The following is a 22,694-nucleotide window of genomic DNA, read 5'->3' on the forward strand; positions in this document are numbered from 1 at the left end:
AGTCTCACGCTTCCTCTGGTCTCTGGGCCTCTGTTTGTGATTTGCTACACAGATTTAGAGCTAGAAAGGAGCTTAGTCAAAGAGATGAGTCAATTATCTCCAAAATGATATCCTCTGAAATGGTAATCCTAGGAACTCTCTTCCATGATCTTCTGGTCTCCATAGTTAGATTTCAGAATTTTGGTGACTTTGGCTTCCGCCTCTGTCTGCTTTTCTGCCCCATGAAAAGCCTGAGAAGTCTTGTGGTGGTCTATCTCTCACTAACCTACATTCCTACTATGTACTCTGTAAAATGTCTGGCCCTGTATCTCTTTCCATAGAGAAGCCAACAGCTTATGTTTCTAATATTCTGAAGAACACACACTGGAAAAGTGCTGTTTTAAAATCATTTCTTTCCTTAACACATGAGATTAATTTGCTCATCGCTGACTCCCAAACCTGTAAGTTTACCAGAGGCCCTAGGTGCCAGTCACATTTTGGTTTCCAATGGTGTTCATCAAAGTAAACCCTGCTACCCCAGGGACAGGGCTGCCAAACCACTAGTTTGCCGATCCTTCTGGCTCCCATCCTAACCACACTCAGCCTGACTCCTTGGCTTTTGTCTGGCTCTTCTTGTATCTGGGATAGTTCTTGGTGGGGGGTCTAGGATTCACCCCATGTCTGTGGTTGCCAACAGAGTAATTGCTCGGGAAGGATGGGCAGGCTAAGGGTAAGAAAGAAAAACAAGCTTTGTTTCCCTATCAAATGGCTTCTGTGCTTCTATTTCCTTTTGCTAAGCTTGATAAGAGGAGTGGGCATACACGGCCACCAGGAGCCTGGCATGTCTCCTCCAGGCAGTCCTCTCTATGGGCTGGTTGGGGCCTTAGCTGTAACCCCAGCCGGTGGGCTCCAGAGGACCAGCTCACATGCCCTTGTCAGCTCAGAAAACAGGCTGTCTGGCCAGACACATTTTAGGGTTTGGAGAGTTGCTCAAAATAGTCCAGTTTCCATCTAAGTTAAGGACCCACCCTTGAGCTCCACTCAAGTCTGGAGAGAATTCCAGAAGGAGAAACTTTAGCAGACGCTAAGAATAAATCTCTAGGGGGCTGAGAGTTTGGCCTAGTGGTAGAGTGCTTGCTTAACATGCATGAAGACCCGGGTTTGATTCCTTGGTACCACATACATAAAAGAAAAAAAAAAAAAAAAAAGCTGGAAGTGGTGCTGAGGCTCAAGTGGTAGAGCTCCAGCCTTGAGAAAGTCCAAGGACAGTGCTCAGCCCCGAGCTCAAGGCCAGGACTGGCAAAAAAAAAAAAAAAAAAGAAAAAAAAAGAATAAATCTCTAGGGTTTTCTAAGACTACAAACTTGGAGAGAAAGGAATGGGCAGGGCTAGGTTTGGACACAATATCTGATAAAGAACTTGGGGTTGCTGGGCTCCCACCCTGGCTTCTCATCCACCCCTGTGGTGTAGGGGAGGTGAGATAAGAGAGTGATGGCCCAGTGCCTCCTTCCCAACCCCCAGTCACCTTTACTATGCTGGGTCCCTCTCTTAGAGGCTTACTCCTGATGAAGCCTTTCACTTTCCCTGCTGGAGTTTCATTAAGGAAAGTTCTAGTTCCTCAACGTAGCCTTTTAGTTTTTAAATCATTCTCCATCTGAGACAGGAACTATGGTGAATTCTCCAGGGAGACTTTCAGGCTCTCCACCTGCCAGGCTTCCAGCAACCAGCTTGTATTCAAAGACTTGTCAATGCAGAGACTCGGGTGACCAGTCTTGACCTTATTCTTCCATGGAGGAAGACATTCAGCCCATACCCTAATCCATCCACAGGTATCTCTTCTTATCCCAGTGGGTAGAGGCATGCCAGGGTGGGCAGACCGCTGTGGCTAATAGCTTGCAAAGCGAGACCTGGGAAGAGTCCAAGTGTCTGCCAGCAAATGCAGGGGACTGGACCAGGGACACTTGAAGCCTCTTGGAAGGACACGGTGGGCTGTGCTGTCATAGATAATGGTCTAGAAAGAAGAGTGACGTGTCACACAAACAGTTTGCCTTATAGGCATGATCTCATTCTTCACTCCACACCCCCTCCACCCGCCTCAGCTGATAAGAATCTGGCGCTGTTTCCTGTAGTCCAAGGGTCTCAGACAATGGTGTGAACGGCTGGTCCTACTGGAGAGGACATTGTTCAGAGAAGGAAACACACACACACACACACACACACACACACACACACACACACACACACAGCACAAAGCTAAGGCAGGATCTGTCTAAATGTAAGTGCCTGTTTACAAATCTACAATTTCCAAGGAGTGGAAGACAATGGGGGATTGTTTCAGGGATGCTGGAACCCCCTCCCCTGTGGTCCTGTGGGTTGGAGATGGCTTTGATGGTTCAGACAGGTCTCAGATATTCTGAGCGTGATGAACACTGATGGCGTGGATGCCTTCCTGTTTTTCCAGCATGCATGCACAGGCAGCATCAAGGAAGACAAGGAGAAGAGACTCTTGGCCCCATCCCTTCTATCAGCTCCTTGTGCGAGCTGAATGCTTAGAGACCCAGAGGGGGTAAATTAGGGGAGAAGTAAGAGCAAGGGTGTTTATCTGTGTGTGTATGTGGAAAGAGGGGAGGGAGAAGAGAGAAAAGGAGAGAGACAGGAGGAGGGCCTACACTTGCTATTTTGATTTTTTGGGAAAAAAAAAAAACAAAAAATTAAGGCTTAGATGTTTCCCCCTGGTACTGGGGCTTGAACTCAAGGCCTCATACTCTCAATTAACTTTTTCACTTAAGGTCAAGTGTTCTACCACTTGAGCTATATTCAATATACGAGTCTGTATAATTGAATGTATTTGTTTGCTGAGGCTGGCTTTGAACCTCGAATCCTAAGATCTCAGACTCCTCAGTAGCTAGGATTATAAGCATGAGTCACTAGCACTGACTCAAAAATAGATCTTTTGGAATAGTATTCCTTTGTTTAGCTACCAGGGTACCTTCTCACATCTAGAAGCTCTTGACTGACCTCTAGCCAGTCTGTGGTTCTGGGATCAGAAACAGTGGAAGTACTGTTTTTCATAGCACTTCCTTTTCTGTCCATAGAGGCTAGAACCTTTGGATCAGAGACCCTGGTATCAGTGAGTGTGCATCTCAGTGTGTGTATCCATGTGTGTGCGTGCATGTATGTGTGTATGTGATAGGGAGGCATTGCAGAAAAGGAACAGAACTATGGAACACACTCTTTTTGAGACTGAAATTCACAGTTTTTGATGGATGGGAGGAGGGCAGCTGGGTTAGCAGGGTCACGATGGGCCTGGAGAGAGACTAAGGGCAGTCTTGTTTGAAGATTTGACATGTGGTGGAAATGTCATAAGTACCCTTTATATTCTTCTCGAATCCTAACAGAAACATGCCACATCAGTAAATTCAAATGAATGTGTTTAGATACAATAAATGAGACGCAGTAAATGTTATGCAATCCCAAAATAGGAGTTTGCTTTGTATTGAACACTCACTTTTCAGGTCTAAGGTTTGTACTTATCAATATGCTAACAGCGTCCTCTGGTGTTTGGCAGTAGAATAACAGACTTATGAATAGAGGGATGAGCATAGATATATGGGATTGGTAGATGTCAAACTACCTTTGAAGCTGGGATTCTAGACTACATACCATGAAAGGAAAAAGAACTGTTCCTTCCTGTCCCTGACTGTTGGGGAGCTACCAATCCAGAAGAATAGACTCACCCACAATTGTAGGACTGAAGAATGACAAGGGCTATACAAGCAGAGGACAAAGAAAGCGAGGGAGGATGTGGCGAAATGGTAGACCACCAGCTGAGCAAGCAAGCTGAGCAGAGGCCCAGCAAGTGCAAGGCCCTGAATTTAAATCCTAGCATCAACAAACAAAATGAAACAAACAGCTCCCCCCCTCCCAAAAGCTGAAGAACATTTCAAATTTACAAGAATGAAATTAGCTGGGTGCTGGTGGCTCATATCTGTAATCCTAGCTACTTGGGAGGCTGAGATCTGAAGATCAAAGTTCAAAACCAGCTTGGGCAGGAAAGTTCATGATACTCTTATCTCTGATTAACCACCAAAATAAGCAGCATCTTCATAGTTACAAAAATGTAACCAAGGGCCGGGAGCATGGAAGCCCTGGGTTCAGTTCCTTGGTACCACGTACACAGAAAAAGCTGGGGAGCCTGGAAGCTCTGGGTTCAATTCCTTGGTACCACATACACAGAAAAAGCTGGGAGTGGCACTATGGCTCAAGGTAGAGTGCTAGCTTTGAGAAAGCCCTAGAACAGTTCCCAGGCCCTGCGTTCAAGTCCCAGGACCGGCAAAATAATAAAAATAAATAAATAATAATTAATAAAAATTGGTAATACAGCTATTTAAATGAGGAATGTAATAGGAGGAAGCTTGTTTTCTTTTTACTGGTTGATAAATTCCTTTTTATTATCTTTAAGTAGTTGTACAAAGAGTTACCATGCAATAAAGCGGTTTATGAATATAGTGCATCTTGATTAATATGACCCCTTTCATTTTTCTCCCCATCCTTTTCAACTTCACTCACTCCTTCCCTCAGTTTCCTTTTGTAGACTATATACTGATTTTTGTTTTGTTTTGTTTTTTTGTCAGTCCTGGGCTTGAGCTCAGGGCCTGAGCACTGTCCTTGGACTTTCTCAAGGCTAGAGCTCTACCACTTGAGCCTCAGCACCACTTCCGGCTTTTTTCTATGTATGTGGTACCGAGGAATCGAACCCGGGTCTTCATGCATGCTAGGCAAGCACTTTAACCACTAGGCCAAACTCCCGGACCATATATACTGATTTTTTTATGTTTTGCCAGTCCCTGAGTCTCTCTGTGCACAAGGTCAGTGCTCTACCACATGAACCACAGCTTTTTTCTGCGTACTGAGGAATTGAACCCAAGGTTTCGTGCATGCTAGGAAAGCACTCTACCACTAAGCCACATTCCCAGCCCTTCACTAAATATTTTATGACTACATTCTTCTCCATCTGCCTCTCTTCATTTGTCTACCCTTGATCCTAGCCCCCACATTCATGTATCTGTTTTCTGGTGTTTATTTTATTGGAGTGTGAGTTAATTGAATTTCTCCCTGTATATACCATATTTCAGTGAATATACTTATGTATCATTAAATACCACCCCAAAATGTTTACTTATATGTCTATAAACTAATTCTAGCTTCTACTTATGAGAAAAAATACACCCTTTGTCTCACTAGGCTTTACTTTACATAGCATGATTTTTTTCCAAGTCCTTTTTTTTTTTGCAAATGATGCAATATTATTCTAATGATTAGTACAAATCCATTGCATATACATATCACATTTTCTTGATCCATTTACCCACTGAGGAGCATCTGAGTTGGTTCCATACTTTGGCTATGGTGAATAGTGCTGCAAAAAATATGGTTATATGAGTGTCTTTATTGTATCGTTACTTGTAGTCTTTTGGATAAATGCCCAAGAATGAAATTGCTGGATCACAGTGGTTCTGGGTTTAGGGTTTTTTTTCTGGTTGTTTTTTTTTTTAAAACCTTCATAGCACTTTCTAGAGTGAACAAGTTTACATAAAGCTTTCTAAGTCTTTATACAACACAATAGAAGTCAATAATGTCTAAGATCAATCAATTAAGGGACTGCTAAAAAAAATGGTAAGCAGTTGTTTCTAGGAATAGGGCTGGAAATAGAGAAGGGTAAATTGAGAGCATTTTTCATTATAATCATTTTACACCATTAGACTTTGTGTGCAAGGTTTGAACCCACATTTAGGTAAGTATATGTTCTACCAGTAAGCCTCACAACTAGCCATATTAGACTTCCACAGTGTATGTTAAGTTGAGCACTCTTCATTTGATTCTAAGTGAATCTGGTCAAATTTGAAGACAATCACCATACACATCTTGGATGTAATGCTGCAGAACTTGGCAACATTTGGAATGAGGACATCATCCTCCACTATTAAGTGACAATGATTCAGTGCAACCCTGAGAATTCAGTATCTGGCAAGGCTTCTGAGTTTTCCCCACTTGTCCAGATCCCATGAAATCATCGAAAGCATACAAATGTTAAATAGGCTGTATCCAATTTCTCCCTAGGCCTTTGTTATACTCCTATCCTAAGATGCCTTGCCTAATGTGAATGTCCTGGCATGAAAATTCATACATTATAGACAGAAGTGTTCAAACTACCAGGCTTGAGGGTTGACTGGCTCACTCCAGCTGTAGAGTATGCTAAGACTGTACTGGCTCCGAGTGGTTAGAGTTCCTTCTGTCTTTCATGCGCTTCAACGTATTTGAGTTGAGGGCCCCAAGCCTAGCAACAAGGACCTGTTCTCAGTTATATGGATTTCTACATCAGTTTTTCTTTTCTGCACTCCCCTCCCCTCCCTCCCTCTCCCCTCCCCTCCCTTCTCCTCCCCTCTCCTCCCCTCCCCTCTCTTGGTGCCAGTCCTAGGGCTTGAACTCAGGGGCTGGATGCTGTTCCTGAGCTCCTTTTGCTCAAGGCTAGTTCTCTACCATTTGAGCCACAACTCCATTTCTGGCTTTCTTTTCTTTTCTTTTCTTTTGGTAGTTTAGTGTAGATAAATGTCTCATAGACTTTCTTGCCCAGACTGACTTCAAATAACTATCCTCAGATTTCAGCTTTTGGAGTAGCTAGAATTACAGGGATGAACCATCACTGCCCTTCCCCTTCCCCTTCCCCTCCCCTTCCCCTTCCCCTCCCCTTCCCCTTCCCCTTCCCCTCCCCTTCCCCTTCCCTTTCCCCTTCCCCCCACCCCTCTTCCCCTCTACCATCCCTTTCCCCTTCTCTGTCCCCCCTTCCCTTCTCCTTCTCCCCTTCCCTTCCTTTTTTCTTCTTGGTACTCAGGCTTGAAATAAGCCTCAAGCAATTGCTTAGCTTTCTTGCCACTTATTCTATGCCTCTTGCCCAGGTTTTTGCTTATTAATTGGACATGGAGTCTCTCAGACTTTTCTGCCTCAGCTGGCATTAAAACACAATTCTTCAAGTCTTAGTTTCCTGAGTAGCTAAGATACAGGTGTGAGCCACCAGTTCCCAGCTCTGCCTCACCTTGTATTCACTTGTACAAGGGTGCTTATCTCTGTCCCTGGAATATTTCCCTGCAGAATGACTACCTCCCAAAGAAACACATCTATGTTCTATTTCGAAAGTTCTCCATTAATTACTAAACTTTATATATTAGAAGGGTAAATTTAATTTTAAAAAAGATTTTTATTAGCATATATTAGTTATACAATAGGGGTTTTAGTGCAATTTTCATACATACAATGTACCCCAATCAACTTTACCTCTTCCATCTCTCTCCCTCTATCCACCTTTTCCCTTTAATTCCAACAAGTTTCATTGCTCTATCTTCTTACATACATATAAACTGCTTTGCCAGTCACCTTCTACTGGTCCTTCTCTTTTCAATGATACTTGCTTCCCAACATAGCATATTTTACTTTTCCTGTGATTCACTTTTGTTTCAGCATATATTAATTACATGAAGGTTACCATAGGAATTCATATATGCACATATTTTAGTCAGATTCACCTCATCTCTTGCTCCCTTTTCTGGTCCCTCCTATCCCCACTACTGTCCAATAGCTTCCCTTATGCTATTGGAAGGATTAGTTTTCAAATTCTCTTGCTTTACCCACTAGACTCTTTGGGGTTTTTGTTTTGATTTTTTTGTTTTTGCCAGTCCCGGAGCTTGAACTTAGGGCTTGGGCACTGTCCCTGAGCCTCATTGTGTTTAAGGCTAGCGCTCTACCACTTGAGCCACAGCTCCATTTCTGGCTTTTCCTGAGTAGTTTATTGGAGATAAGTCTCATGGACTTTTCTGCCTGGGCTGGCTTCATACTGTGATCCTCATATCTTAGCCTCTTGAGTAGCAAGGGTTACAGGCATGAGTCACTGGTGCCTAGGCTCTGTAGTGTTTTAAACAAGTCCTAGAGTGAATGTATAAGGAGACATCAGTGGAGAGAAAACTTTTATTTGCAAAATAACAAGCTTGAGTGAAGTAAGAAGAGGCATATGAGAACCAGATTAAGGTGGAAGAATCTTGATGGAAGAAAGAGAACTGGGAAAAAAGAGCAAAAGCACTCTCATAGCCACAAATACATCTGGCTGTTGGCATCTTGACTCTGCTCTTCCCTCACACTCTCCTGGGGCTTCTTTGCTTGGCTCATAGTCTCCCTGCTGGCTCACTTTCCCTGTCTCACAGTCCCCAATGCTCCCTCCTCCTCCAAACAATGGAAGAGTGCTACTTTGTACCCAACTGTGCTTGGCAGCAACTCCTCAGAAGTCCTTATTGGGATTTTTTGCAGCTCTTAGGGATCTTGACTCCCTTGGACTGCCAGGAATGGCTTCTTCTGCCACCAGAGGACTCTGGATAAGGTCTTGGCCAATCATTCCAAGAAGGGCCTGGATTCTCTCCCAGGCTGGAATCTCTGCAGAACTGCCCCTGGGGGTGGAACATGCTGCTGCAGCAGGGGAGGTCATTTGAGTTTTCAGGTACATAGTCTGGTAAAAGAAAGGTTGGAAAGGAAAACTAAGTCCCTTGTTTCTCCCAGGTGCAGGTCCTTAGATGCCACCCAAGCCACTTTCCTTCCAAAGCTAAAGGCCCCACTAAAAGCCCCACGCCATGGCATGCTTCCTCCATCCCCAGACACCATAAGTCCCCAGCCCTATCCCAGTTCATAGACCACACCATCCTTTCAGCTCTACCTGTGGCTGAAGCAGAAGGTGAACACTCCTCACATTCCCATTTCTTGCCGTTGCATCTAAGGAAGGAGCAATCTCTATGGGTTCCATGGGATCCACACGTAGCACACAAAACAAGGCACCACTTCCTATAGGAAGGGCCAAAGAGAGATGTAGGGGACAGTAGAACAATCCCTCCCCTCTGGTGTTTGCTGCTGGCCAGCCTCAGCCATGCTGAGAGTTTCCTGGGGTGTGTGTGTGCATGTGTGTGTGTGCACTTGTAATTTCTGCTGATACCAGAGCTTGATCTCAGGGCTTCAAGACTGGATTCTACTGTTGAACCACACTCCATTCTAGCTTTTTGATAGTGAATTGGAGGCGAGTCTCATGGACTTTTCTGCCTGGGCAGTTAGGATTATGGGTGTGAGCCTGCAATGCCCAGCCCTAGGCTTTTTTCCCCTTTTACTATACATTTTAACCATCACAGATTCAAGGTTTAGGGAGCCTGAATGCTAATCCCAGGAGCTTGTGGGCAGACATAGCCCTCCACAAGATGGATTTGGAAAGGAGTAACACACGGCATCAGAGGTAGATCTTGCAAAGGAGACCTGTGTCGGGGTCCTTTGTCCCCAGTCCCTCTTGAGGAGGGATGGGAAAAGCACACCCCAACCAGTCTAAGCCGCGAGAGGAGAGGGCCCACTGTCCTCCCGCACTCAGCCTTGCTTCTCCAGAGCACGAACAGAAACGCCATGCAGCTTCATCAAGGCAGGAATCTCTCTCTCTAAAACTCCCCTCCTTATATTGGGTGCGGGAGCCTATCAGCACAACAGGTGGGCAGGATAAAGAAGTCCACTTGTTTACCCCTACTACAGGTCTCAGCAGAAAGTTATTAGAATGGCGTTACTTGGCCCCCAACAGACCTGTCTGCACTTAATGAGTCAGGCCGGTCAAGAATGGGACTTAGCTTTGTATATCACCTTTATAATAACAATTAAAAATAAGGTTAAAAATGGGATTTAATAACTGCATACCTAATGCTATGGACATGGTAATGGAAATATAAACATAACTATATAGACATAAAAACCTATGACTCTATAGACAGAATGTTTTATTTCATAAATTAATATGTTTCTATGACATACAAACCTAATTTTGATTAAGTTCTAAATTCTAAGTCCCAGTGATTGTAAATAGAGATTCCCTTCTTGAACACTTGTTTGTTAAACTTGTCATTTAAAATATGATGTAAAAATCAACGTTAATAAATTCTTTAATAAAAAAATGGGACTTAACAATTAGCAGCCAAAGATCTGAAGATAAGGGGAACTTGTTTCTCCTAATAACTGTTTACCAAAGTCTAACTCTAAGATGGCACTCGTATACGCTTTCTAGCCAGGAGCTTCTCCCTACCCTTCTTCCTCAAAGCTGTCTCTGCCTTGTTCATACAGACAGGTGGGGGCATCACAATGCTGATAGCGCTGGTATAACTCTGAGAAAGCCCCTGGTTCAAGTTCCCAGGCAGCATCTCTGCAATAGGAGAAGAAACACAGTAAAAGGCATACAATCTGCTGTCTACCGGGAAGGAACTAATGACCCAAGCTAAGCACAGCTAAGCAGAGCGCGAGTTCTCCAAGGCTGAGGAAATGGCTGTGGGAGAGGGCTGTGGGAATGCAACACAGGGGTTCCTTAGTTTCACCATGGAATTCAAGAAAGAACCCAATCCCCCAGGATGAATTCTGATCCCCAAAGTACCTTTTTCAGAAACATGCCTTCAGCCCATTTCCTCTCTGTCTCTCTGCCCCCACCCCTCCTTCCCCTCTTTCCTTCTTTCCTCCCCTTCCTCTCCTTCTCCTTCCTCCCTTTCTCTTAACAGTCCTGGGTCTTGAACTCAGGGCCTATGCACTGTCCCTGAGGTATTATTTTTTTGCTCAAGAATAATGCTCTACCACTTGAGCTATAACTCCATTTCCAGCTTTTTGGTAGTTAAGTGGAGATAGAAGTCTCACAGACTTTCCTACTTAGGCTAGCTTAAACTATGATCCTCAGTTCTTAGCCTCCTGAGTAGCTAGGATTACAAGTGTGAGACACCGGTATCCTGCTCCTTCCTTTTCTTTTGATAATTGCAAAGCACTCTCCTTACCCTCTGCACCACCTATCAATGTCCTCCTTCACCATGCTCATTGTCTGATCTATTCTCATACTTCCTCTCTAAAATTTTAGGCAACCCATTCCCTGGCTTAATTCCTGTGGCAGAGTTTCCAATACCTGTCTGGAATGTGAATTCCCATTCTTAGCATTTCTTGAGGAAACTCTTCTCTGTTGTTACACTGGGGACATTTGAAGAAATGCTTTGCTGACGTGTGGGCATATTTCTGTAAAAAGAAACATGAGAGAGCTTTGTGTTTGTCAAATACTGACCACCTTCTTCCCCCTCCCACCCTTACCCCGTGGTCGGGGCGGAGGCGGGGGGCGGAGGCTCAGGAAAAGCAGTTTGTGTGGACTAGGGTGAAGGTTGCAAGACCAGGTGTCAAGTCTGGAACCAAAAGCTTTCAAAATAGTTCCTAGAATGCCTAACTATCATCTCTTGCTACAGGTCTTAGTGGTACTAAGAAAATGCATACATTTTCTTTTCTTTGGTCCCAGTGATGAGGCTGATTTTCATGCGACTTGACTAATTCTGGGATGAGTCTATTTGCTCTAGCAATCCAGTGGAATCTTTGTTGTTGTTACTGTTATTGATCATGGGGCTTGAACACAGGGCCTGGGTACTATGCTTGAGCTTTTTTTTTTTTCTTTAAAGGCTAGTACTCTACCAGTTTGAGCCACAGCTCCACTTCTGGTTTTCTGGTGATTAATTGGAGGTAAGAGTCTCACAGATTTTCTTGCCCCAGCTGCTTTCAAACCATAATTCACAAACAGCACTCCACAGATCTCAGATTCCCCAGTAGCTAGGATTACAGGACGAGCTATCAGCAGCTGGCTATCAAGAGGATTTTGTTCAGCCTGTGTTATCATGAATGAGATGTTATGACCCAAGGATGGCCACAGGGTCCAGGCTGATTACTTTGACCGATCAGAAGCAGTCCTATATATGGGCCTGCAGCCTGGAGTGTTGAAATTAAAGCTTGCCTGAGTGTTTCATGCAGGGAACTAGGGTGACTGTGGAAGGCCCCTCCACCCCAAGGGTAGAGAAAGCCCCACCTGGATGCACTTGCGGTGGTAGATAGTTTGACTACAACATGGGCTCTGGATGTTCTCAACACTCGCTTGAGATAAGTCTTCACAACATAAGACGCAGTTTTCCTCCCTCAATTTCCCCTGTTGGATGTCCTGTGTTGGGCGATGTTTTCCACAAAATGATCTATGACAGGGTAAACAGACTTGTCACTGATGCAGATTCCCAGCTACCTGGCGTAGGAAGGCTAGGAAATCATTCATCCAGGCCAGTGTTCAGTGAACCTACACATTGCGGAGGAGGTTAAGCAGGGTGCAGAACAGCCCTGTGCCTTCTCACAGCTGCTCTTCCCCCAAGCAAAGTACCCAGGGTTGTCTCCCCAACCTCTCATTCTTAAAGGCCCCGCTTAGTTCTGAGCAGCTGTCTATGAACCCCAGCTGTTTGTAATTTAAGGAGGGGACAGGAAGCAAGAAGAAACCCCTGTGAAATATCCAAGTTAAGACACTGTTTCCCATTATGGAGTGGAGGGACAGATTTGTGGGTGAATCAAAACAGGCCTGTGAAAACTCAGTTCTGATTTCATTACATGGCCAAACAGCAAGTTGCAAAGGGGCAGCTTAACTAACTTTACTCCTTCACTTACTTGTACTCTCCAAAAAATTGTGAAAGGCAACCCCTTTCTTGGCCACAAGGCAGATGGAAGTTTCTGACACAATGGTCCTTCTGGCAACTGATAGCAGCTCCTTTTTTCTTGCACACAAAGCAGATCTGCAAATGGGATCCCAGACACATGTCATTCTATAGAATGGAAATATCAAGAAGCAACAACCATTATCTTTTCTCATTGGTCCTAAATGCTCTAGGGCACCCTAAAGGTGAGCTTCAAGTAGCACTGAGCTCTGTTTTTTCAGGATGTTGTTCTTTCTCCTTATTTGGGATGCTACATTCAAAAGAGAATGGGATTTAAGAGAAGGACCAGTATTATGGGTGTAGCTTAGTGGTAGAGAACTTGCTTAGCATGCATAAATCCTGGGTATGATCTCTAGCACAACATGCACACAGTCTGGGTTCAATCCTCAGCATGGGCAAATCAGAGGGAAGGAAGAGGAGACTGAGGAGAGAGACGGAGAGAGAGAAAAATAGAAAGAGAGAGAGAGAGGAAGGAAGGGAGGGAGGAGTGAGGAAGGGAGGAAGACTCTTGGAGAACCAAGTCATTTGACGTCTAGAAACAGGAATTCTGAGAGAGGCATTAGAAGAGGCCTATCCACTTAAAAGGATTCTAACCTTCCTAGAAGCCCGGGCTGCCTCTTTTTTGATGTCTTCAGGCAGGAATCCATGGAAACCTCTGTTGGATTGGCCCCTCTGAGGCAGCTTACTAGATAAGATCTGAGGGAGTAGCAGAACCAGGCAGTCAAAAGGGATGATCAGTGAAATAGTGCAGTGGGATGACGTGACTAGGAAGGAGAGCTAAGAAATAATTTGCTGGAACACACACACACACACACACACACACACACACACACATATTTCACAGACATTTACGAGATAATTTCTTTAGGAAGGCTTCTTTAGTACTATGGGTTGGGAATGCTTAAACACTTTTCAAATTTATCATCATCATCATCATCATTATCATCATCATCATTATTGATTGTACAAAGAGGTTACAATTCCATATGTCAGGTTATGATCATAATGCATCATGAGCAATGCCAGCCCACTATCATTCTCCTCCATTTTCTTCCCCCCCATATCTACCCTTAAATTATGTAATTTCAATGTTCAATTATTTACTCACTGAATAAAGCAACATTCCATTTCTCAAGACCACAGAGATCCAGAACCTGTGCACCTTTACCTTACACTGCCTCTCATTTACTGAGGGCTGCTGCTATTGTATGCTGAACACCGGGAAAGCGTTTCTTTGCACGCTCATTGTGCTTACTACAGCTCTATATCTAAATTATTGTGACCTTTATCTTATAGCAGCCACTGAAGTTCAGTGTGATAAGTGGCATGGGCTAGGGTCACATGAGAAGAGTCACAAGGAGTAGCAGAAGTAGCAGGCACACTTGAGCCTACAAACCCCACTCTTTTATTCCTTTGGCTATATCACTCTTCAGGACAGAATACAGGAGGGCAAACAGTATTCTGAAAGTTCACCCTGTAGATTAGGTGCTAATGGCTGTAATCCTTGCTACTCAGGAGGCTGAGATATGAGGGTCTGAGGATGTCAGACAAGGTTTGAAACCAGCCTGGGCAGGAAAGCCTGTGCTATATTTATTTCCAATTAACTACCAAAAACCATGGAAGTGGAGCTGTAGCTCAAGAAGTAGAGTCTTGAGCAAAACGCTGAGGGATAGCTCCCAGATCCTGAGTTCAAGCCCCAGGACAGGCAAACTGTATTATAGAAAGGAAGAAATTGCATATCTATTTCTTAAATTCAGTGCTGGTACTGGGGCTTGAACTCAGGGCCTCACAATCTTGCTTGGCTATTTTTTGATTTGTGCCTGGGCACTGTCCCTGAGCTTTTTGTTCAAGGCTAGTACACTATCACTTAAGCCATACCTCCAATTTTGGCTTTTTTGGTGGTTAATTGGAGATAAGACTCTTACAGACTTTCCTGCCCAAGCTGGCTTTGAACTATGATTCTCAGATCTCAGCCTCCTAAGTAGCTACAATACAGGAGTGAGCCACCAGTGCCCAGCCTCTGATTCGGCTTTTTCTCCTCAAGGCTGGCACTCTACCAAATGGAGCCAACTTACCACTTCTGGCTTTAGACAAGATTCTCTTGGATTTGTCTGTCCAAACTGGCTTTGAACTGAAATTCTTGGATCTCCGCCTCCTGAGTAATCTGGGATTATAGGCATGAGTCACTGGGGCCCAGCAGGAATTGCACTTTAAAAAAATTCATTCGCTGGGCTTACGCCTATAAGCCTAGCTACTCAGGAGGCTGAGATGTGATGATCAAGGTTCAAAGCCAGCCCAGGCACAAAAGGACCTGAGACTCTTATCTCCAATTAACTTCTAGAAAACCGTAAGTGGCACTGTGGCTCAAGAGGTAGGGTGGTAGCCTTGAACTGAAGAGCTCAGGGAGAGCGCCCAGGCCAAGTTCAAGCCCTATGGCCTACAAAAAAAAAAAAAATCACTTTAAAAGGGACTTTGTCTCTTGTTTGTATTTTCAAGACAGGGTCAAGCTACATAACCCAGGTTGGCCCCCAAATCCTGATCCTTTTGCCTCAGCCTTCTAAGTGTTGGGAATATAGGAATGAACCACCATACCTGGCATAAAGGGCTGTTTGTTTTTGAAAAGCTTCCCAGGCAGAATCTGGAGTGGAAAATGAAGGAGAAGAAGCAGCTGGGCATGGTAGGTCACTGCTGTAGTTACAGCACTTGGGAGGCTGAGGCAAGAAGGTTCAGTATTGGAAATAGTGAGGCTTTATCTCTAAAGGCCAACCAACCAACCAACCAAATCAAGGGAAGATGTTAAACTATTATATACATTGGGAGAGTGTTATCACCTCATTCCAACCCAATAACTTTCCAACAATATTGACAAAGGTTGCTGGACGTTTTGTTACAAGAAGTGGTTGCATAAAGTGTGTAATAGGAATTCAGATTTTTTTGTCAGTCCTGGGGCTAAAACTCAGGGCCTGGACACTGTCCTTGGACTTTCCCAAGGCTAGCACTCTACCACTTGAGCCACAGCACCACTTCTGGCTTTTTCTCTGTATGTGGCACCAAGGAATCAAACCCAGGACTTTGTGTATGCCAGGCAAGCACTCTATCACTAGACCATGCTATATTGCCCAGGCTGGTCTTGAACTGAGATCTTCCTGCCTCAAGTCTCCCAAGTACATCAGGTTATTTTATTTTGACATTAGAAAAAAAAAGTAACACTATAATATTAGATGACTTTAGGGGTACTTAGTTTAAAGCTATGTTACTAATTATGCTTACACAAATGTATCTAAATACTAGTTACCTTAAAACTTTAAGTATAGCATGAGTGATTTTTGTCTAATTTGTACTTTAAGTATTATTCACATTTTCTACAATAAGCATGTGTTACTTTTATAAACATATAAATCAATACAGATCAGACAATCTAAAATATCTTTAATAGAATTTTTAATATTTCTTGGCCCACCTACACCATATCATTAGCTACTAAATAAAACTTTACAATTCTGTATGCAATGATCTCCAAAATACATAAAAACGAAAATAAAACAAGATACGAAACATTGTATAAACTATGTTTATTTTTATATTAAAAATGTATGTGCTTGTAAATGCATCAGAATTAACAAAGCCCTGAGACCTGCAGGACATCCAAGAAAGGAAAATCAGAGCTCTTTCCCATTCACATAGATGTGAAAGTCAAACAAATATTAACAAGTTGAATCCAACTTGTTAATATATTTAAGGGATAATACATTATGATCAAATAGGATATATTCCAGGAATACAAGATTAAAGAATACAGTTGTAACAAACCACATTAACAAAGTAAGACAAAAATTAAGATAATCTTGACAGAAGCAGAAAATACATTTGACAAATTCAATACATATCCATGATATCCCTGGTAAAAAAAGAGAACTTCAAACTGACAAAAAGCACCTATTAGGGACCGGGAGTTTGGCCTAGTGGTAGAGTGCTTGCCTAGCATGCACGAAGACCCGGGTTCAATTCCTCAGTACCCCACATACATAGCAAAAAGCTGGAAGTGGTGCTAAGGCTCAAGTGGTAGAGCTCTAGCCTTGAGAAAGTCCAAGGATAGTGCTCAAGCCCTGAGCCCAAGCCCAGGACTGGCAAAAAAAAAAAAAAAAAAAAAAAGCACCTATTACAAAATCTTACAGCTAACATATTTATAATGGTGGAAAACTAGATACTGCCCCCTAATGTTGGGAACAAGACATGAATGACCCCTTACACCCCTTCTATTAAACATTATGTTGAATGACTTAGCTTTATTGAAAGCAAGAAGAAATAAAAAACAAAAATCAAAAAAGAAAAATAACACTTTTTATTCAGACTAAGAACTTAAAGCTAGATTCAAAAATAATCTGTATAGCAAAAGCTATACAACATACAAAGGAAAGGATACTTATACTCACAAGACAGAAATAATGCACGCTGAGATTGTCTTTCTGAAGGAATTCTCCTAGCTTTTCAGGGTCCCCAGGTTCTTGAAGGCATAGTCGGCAAACTAGAAGAGTAAATTTAAGCATTAGGGTTAACTGGGCACCGAAGCACCTGTGAGGAGGCTGAGTTGGGAAGGTTCTAGGCTTGCTGAACTAAAAAGCTGGAGAGACTGTCTCAATAGAATAAGCTAAGACTGGTGGTTTGTGCTTGTCATCCCCATTATAGTCAAAGTATAAAAATAGGGCCCCAGAGCATGGGCAAAAAGTGAAACCCTATTTCCAAATCACTAGTGCAGATAGGCATTGATGGCTCACGCCTGTAATCCTAACTACTCAGGGGACTGAGATCTGAGGATCACAGTTTGAAGCTAGCCCAGTGGTTCATGCAGCTTGAACTCAGCCTGGGCACTGTCCCTGAGCTCTTCAGCTCAAGGCTATCACCCTCCCCCTGGGCCTGGGCATCATCCCAGAGGTCTTCAGCTCAAGGCTACCACCCTACCCTTGAACCAAGCCCCACTTCCTGTTTTCTAGAAGATAACTGGAGATAAGAATCTCAGGTCCTTTTGTGCCCAGGCTGGCTTTGAACTTTGATCCTCAGGTCCCAGCCTCAGGAGTAGCTAGGATTATGGTCATGAGCCATAGCAACTGGCCTTATCAGATTCTTATCTCCAATAAGCTACACCAAAAAGCCGGAAGTGGAGCACAAAGCCCTGGGTTTTGATTCCTTGGTACCACATATACAGAAAAAGCTCTCCGGGCTTCTGGGGAGACAGGGGATCATAGCTTAACAGTGATGCTGTGGCTCAAGTGGCCTTGAGCACAAAGAGGCTGAGCAACCAGGCCCCGAGTTTAAGCCCCAGGACTGGCCAAAAAAAATAAAAAAATGGAAGTGGTAAAACAAAAGCACAAAAATTGGGAACCAACTATCAAAGTATAGGAACGATGTTCATCTTAAAAAGGGCTTATGTCCAGATATCATAACTTGAAAATTCATACATCTTGTTTCCTTCTCATGATTGTATGGCTGCCTGGGTGCTCTGTTTTGTGGCTGTTGCCCCGCATTACAAAAGAACACTGTACCACATATTGCCAGCCCAAGAAAAGATAAAAATATTGTTTCCATATCACTATAAAGCCAAGCAATCAAGGACCATCTGGGTTGAAAATTGGTCATTTTGGAAGTCTCATTTGTTATGTCAGGCCTTGATGATGACACTGAAGGATTTGGCTACAACTTCCTATTTTTTGGTGTCAAGTGGCTTTTAACTACCTATCTTTATAAACTTCAAACATTAAAAAAAATAAGCTAGAGATCCCTAGTTCTTCACGATGTTGGGAGAATCCAGAAAGGAAATGGGGTTGACACTGTGAGAAGCTCACTGCCCCTCACAAGTGGCCTTCTTTGCTAGGGTCTGGACACTGGGCTCAGTGGCCAAACACAGCTTCATTTTTCTTACCAGGTTCTGAAGATGGTTTTCTCTGGATAACCCTTCTAGTCCTGGCAGATTTTCTATGAGAGATAAAAGAAGTACAAGGTGGCCAGCCCTTAAAATATCACATATTTTATGGAGGCCCAAAATATCTAAAGGCTAAAACAATAGTGTTTCTCATATTTCCTATTTTCTAAAAGCATAAAACATACCCACTACATTATTTGAAAGTATGGGCTAGATTAGGTAATCATCTTTCTGTCCTAAGTGCTTGCATTGCTGTTGACTAAATATAAAAGCAAACCCTTTTGTTCTGACTTTTTGGAATCTTAGGTGGTACCATCTTCTGAATGCACCAAAATTCACTAAGCATTTCCCATTGATATACACTATTCTTGGCATTTTCTGTACATTTCTGGGGGAGTGGGGGGCTAAAACTAAGGGACTGGGCACTCTCCCTGAGCTCTTTTGTTCAAGGCCAGCACTCTACCACTTTCAGCTACTTTGGGTGCTTAATTGGACTTTCTTGCCTGGGCTGGCTTTGAACAGAGACCCTCAGATCTCACCCTCCTGGTTAGGATATAGGCATGTGCCACTGATGCCAGGCCTATTCCTTTTGATTTTTTAATCAAAAAAGCAAACATCAGGCCTGCACGGTGGCCCACACCTGTAATACTAGCTACTCAGGACACTGAGATCTGAGGATCAAGGTTCAAAACCAACCATGGGGACTAAAGTTCGTGAGAATCTTACCTACAATTAACCACTAGAAAACTGGAAATGTCATTGTGGTTCAAGGGGTAGGGCAGTGGCCTTGAGTTGAAGAGCTCAGGGATAGAACCCAGGCCCAGAGTTCAAGCCCTATGACCCACATTAAAAAAAAAAAAAAAAAAAAAAAGCAAACAAATTAAATTTGAAGAAAAACAGAAACTGGAGTAAATCACTCCGGAGGAGTCTAGCAGCTTGGTGTCACATTAATTGGAATAGTTGGAGAAAAATGAGAATACCATTTAGCTGCAGAAGTTGTAAGTTACTTGCAAATCAACTCATCTTGGGGTAGAAGAATCCTTGATCATATCTTAATACCAAAAAGTATGCAAGGGTCTCTGAATGGCTTGTACATTTGAAGAGACAATTGTACAAAGTCTCCTGCTTCCTACATGGGATAAATTCTTTGTTTCAGCCAACTCTCAGAGGGGTAATGAGTATACAATCATTCAGTCAATAAAGAGCACTGGAACATTGTTTTGTTGATTTATATATCTCTTCATACATCTCATCAATTTCTATGTTGGTTACTATTTCTTCCACATTGCCCAACGTCCTATTTAAATGTTGCTCATAAGCAACATCTGCCTTGAGATTCAATCATTTGGCATCTTCACATTAAATCCTCTCATCCAGGCTAAGCCTGCTGAGATCCAGGGGGGTCCTCTAGGGTTTTTTTTTGCTGGTCCATGTCATCTGCCATGTTTCAAACCCTGTGCTTTTTTCCTGTTTCTTGCAAAAACTGGAGAGCATTTCAGTTTCCCCCCAAAAACGAGAGGACAAACATGCCAGAAGCGTACTTGTGTTTTATTCCACCCAGCCTATTCTTGGCATTTTAACATGTACTAGCTCAAGGGATGTACAATAGCTCAGAAAAGTACAGAATACTAAAAAGTAGGTGCATTAGTATGCATATTTACCAGATGAGGAGAAAACTAAAAACATAAATGATGTATTCCGGGACACACAGCAAGTGGTAGAGAGGATGTGGATTTATGTAATAGTTTTGGAGCCAGCTACCCAGGACAGCTATGGGACACTAAGAAAGGCAGTGTGGAGGAATGCCTGGTGTGTACTTTCACACAGTTCAACCCCAGCCTGAGACCATGCCAAGGGGAACAACAAGTGTTTTATGTGCCACTGGCAACTGGACAATTTCTCCCAACTCACTCTCGTCAGCTAATCTACCTCAGTCTTTGGCATTCCTTCTTCTTTTCTTTTATAGTCTTCATTCGTTGCTGCCTCTCTCTCCTATCTTGAACTCTTCTGTACTATGATGAGGACAATATAGGCTTTTCCAGCTATGAATATAAATAGGGTATGGTCAGTATTTTATGTGTGGAGTGTCCCAGGGACTGAATTTAGGGCACTATGCTTGCAAGCGCTCTACTATTTGAGTAAATGCATCTAGCCCATGGAACAGTAATTTAATCCTCACCGGAGTATCACATTACACAAAGATCAACAGTGCATATCACTCCCAACCCATGTGGCAGAATAAAAGGGATACCAAGTATCAGTGTTGGTAATAGGGAATAATTATTGGGTATGTTCTAGGCACTTTCATGTGTTAGCATATAAAAACCCCATGCCCTAGGTATAATTACCTCCATTTTTAATGTGAAGAGACTGAGCCACAAATTATTTCGCCCAAAGCCAGAATTCGTGATAAAGGTGTGATCTGAACCCAACTAGCCTCATTCCAAAGGTCAATACTGACTTCCATGTTGTACTATTTACCACACAGCAGTGTATAAGTTGGAACCATTGCTTGATTTAGTTAAATGTTTTTTTGGTGCCTACTCAATGCATGAGACGGCACTCAGGAAAAAAGGCTATCCTGGGTGCAGTGGCTCACGCCTGTGATCCTAGCTACTCAGGAGGCTGAGATCTGAGGATGGAGGTTCAAAGTCTGAGACTCATGTCTCCAATTAAGCAGTAGAAAACAGAAAAGTGGCATTGTGGCTCAAGGGGTAGGGTGATAGCCTTGAGCTGAAGAGCTCAGGGACAGGGCCCAGGCCCAGAGTCCAAGCCCCATGACAGACAAAAACAAACGAAAAAACTAGATCTGCTCGTTTTTTTTGGGGGGTGGGGGTGGGGGTGGGAGAGGAGAGACTGAAATCTTGGCTACCTAAAAAGCATTAACTCCCCCTAGTGAGAGACAAGGCATGACAGAGGATCACTTAAGTTTACCTTGTCCCCAACTTTTCTCTAGGTTGGAGCAGAATAAAATGTCCCACAGTGGAGAAAATACCTTGTAACTTCTCTTGTCACTAGGATTACAAATTAACAGTTTCCCATGGCCCAGGGTAAACTGCTGCAAGTGAATGGGGTCAAAAGAAAACAAATCTATCCCCTGAAGAAAGAGGAGGGGAGAAAGATAGCATTTCCAAGGAGCACCACATGAAGCAGGGGTACACACTCTAATGCCTCAGCCTCAGATCAAGACTGAACATCCTGTATCTCTTTAGGGAGCTTTGCCTGCCTGTTCTACATGAACGTGGCTACTGAGGCCCACTGGCTGGCTGCTCAAGAGAACCAAGGCTGGTCTGTTTTCCCTTCATTTGGTGGTCAAAAGTTGACATCTGTTGCCTCCTTATTCCACCAAAAAGCACTAAGAGGGGCTGGAGGAGAGAAGGACCCGCACACCCCATTTGCGGGGTGGGGTGGGGGGACGCGGGGGAATGCAGTGGAGCTGACAACCGGGCAGCTGCCCATTGCTGAAGCTATCCCGACCGTATTGCAGTAAACCTTGAAGCTTTAGTTCTTTGCATCGCTGGATCCCGACGTTCCTCGAGCTGGAATCTGGGCACACTAGTAGTTAAAAGCTGCAACCATCTTCCCAAACATTTGGGGGCCGTGACTTCCACAGGCTGCTCGTGCTCCCTCGAAAAGCTTACCAAGTTGTTTCTCTGGATAAGTGCTGGGTAAGTGCTTGCTGAAAAAATTAAAAATAACGTATCCGGCCCCGCCGCGGTCGCAAGAATAAAGACCGATCTATTTGGAAAATACGTGTCGGTGTGGCCACAACCGTCCTCCAGAGGTAACAGCCGGAGAAGGGGTTCAAGGAGCATCCCGCGGATGCCAGACCAGGCTCATGTCGCGCCGGCCGGGTGGCTGGTGCGGGAGCCGGGCTGGAGGTCGCCTCCGCCGCTCGCTCCTCACGGTAGCGTCCGGGCCGCCACTCCCGGGGCCGGGGCTGCTCACCCAGCTGTTGCTGAGGGCGCCGCTATCTCGGGGATTTATTCGTTGTCACAAGCCGTGATAGCTACTTCACGGGCGGCCGCCCCGCGTGGTGACTGCGCGGGCAAAGGTGGCGAGGGCTCAAGCGGGGGCGGGGCCACGAGGACGGCGGGCCCACGCGGGCCGCGGGGAAACCGGCAGTTGGGCGAGTCGGACCGCTAACGGCCGCGCGCTCGCCCCGCCCCCAGCGCGCTTGCGCATCTGCCTCGCAGCGCG

At 44.0% G+C, this 22,694-nt stretch overlaps 1 protein-coding gene across 3 annotated transcripts; it reads right to left on the reverse strand.

Annotated features, from left to right (window-relative positions):
• Positions 1-7,983: 7,983 nt before the first annotated feature.
• Phf7 (PHD finger protein 7) lies at positions 7,984-22,575 on the reverse strand. Of its 3 annotated transcripts, none has more exons than XM_090321576.1 (11): positions 22,136-22,575; positions 20,424-20,536; positions 18,495-18,547; positions 17,011-17,102; positions 13,172-13,273; positions 12,531-12,655; positions 11,914-12,073; positions 10,978-11,084; positions 10,123-10,239; positions 8,734-8,858; positions 7,984-8,529 (listed from the first exon to the last, which is right to left on the reverse strand). In XM_090321576.1, the coding sequence occupies exons 2-11, from the start codon at positions 20,465-20,467 to the stop codon at positions 8,315-8,317; spliced, it is 1,140 nt and encodes a 379-aa protein (XP_090177702.1). In that variant the 5' UTR covers positions 20,468-20,536; positions 22,136-22,575; the 3' UTR covers positions 7,984-8,314. The 3 variants fall into 3 exon arrangements, with proteins under 3 accessions (XP_090177702.1, XP_090177710.1, XP_090177716.1); XM_090321584.1 differs by lacking the exon at positions 22,136-22,575 and adding an exon at positions 21,987-22,091; XM_090321590.1 differs by lacking the exons at positions 18,495-18,547; positions 20,424-20,536; positions 22,136-22,575 and adding an exon at positions 15,170-15,288 and having other exon boundaries at positions 17,011-17,099.
• Between the last annotated feature and the right edge of the window lie 119 nt (positions 22,576-22,694).

Source organism: Megascapheus bottae, chromosome 2 (genome assembly GCF_031878675.1).
Source record: "Megascapheus bottae isolate mThoBot1 chromosome 2, mThoBot2.hap1, whole genome shotgun sequence".
NCBI lineage: Eukaryota > Metazoa > Chordata > Mammalia > Rodentia > Geomyidae > Megascapheus > Megascapheus bottae.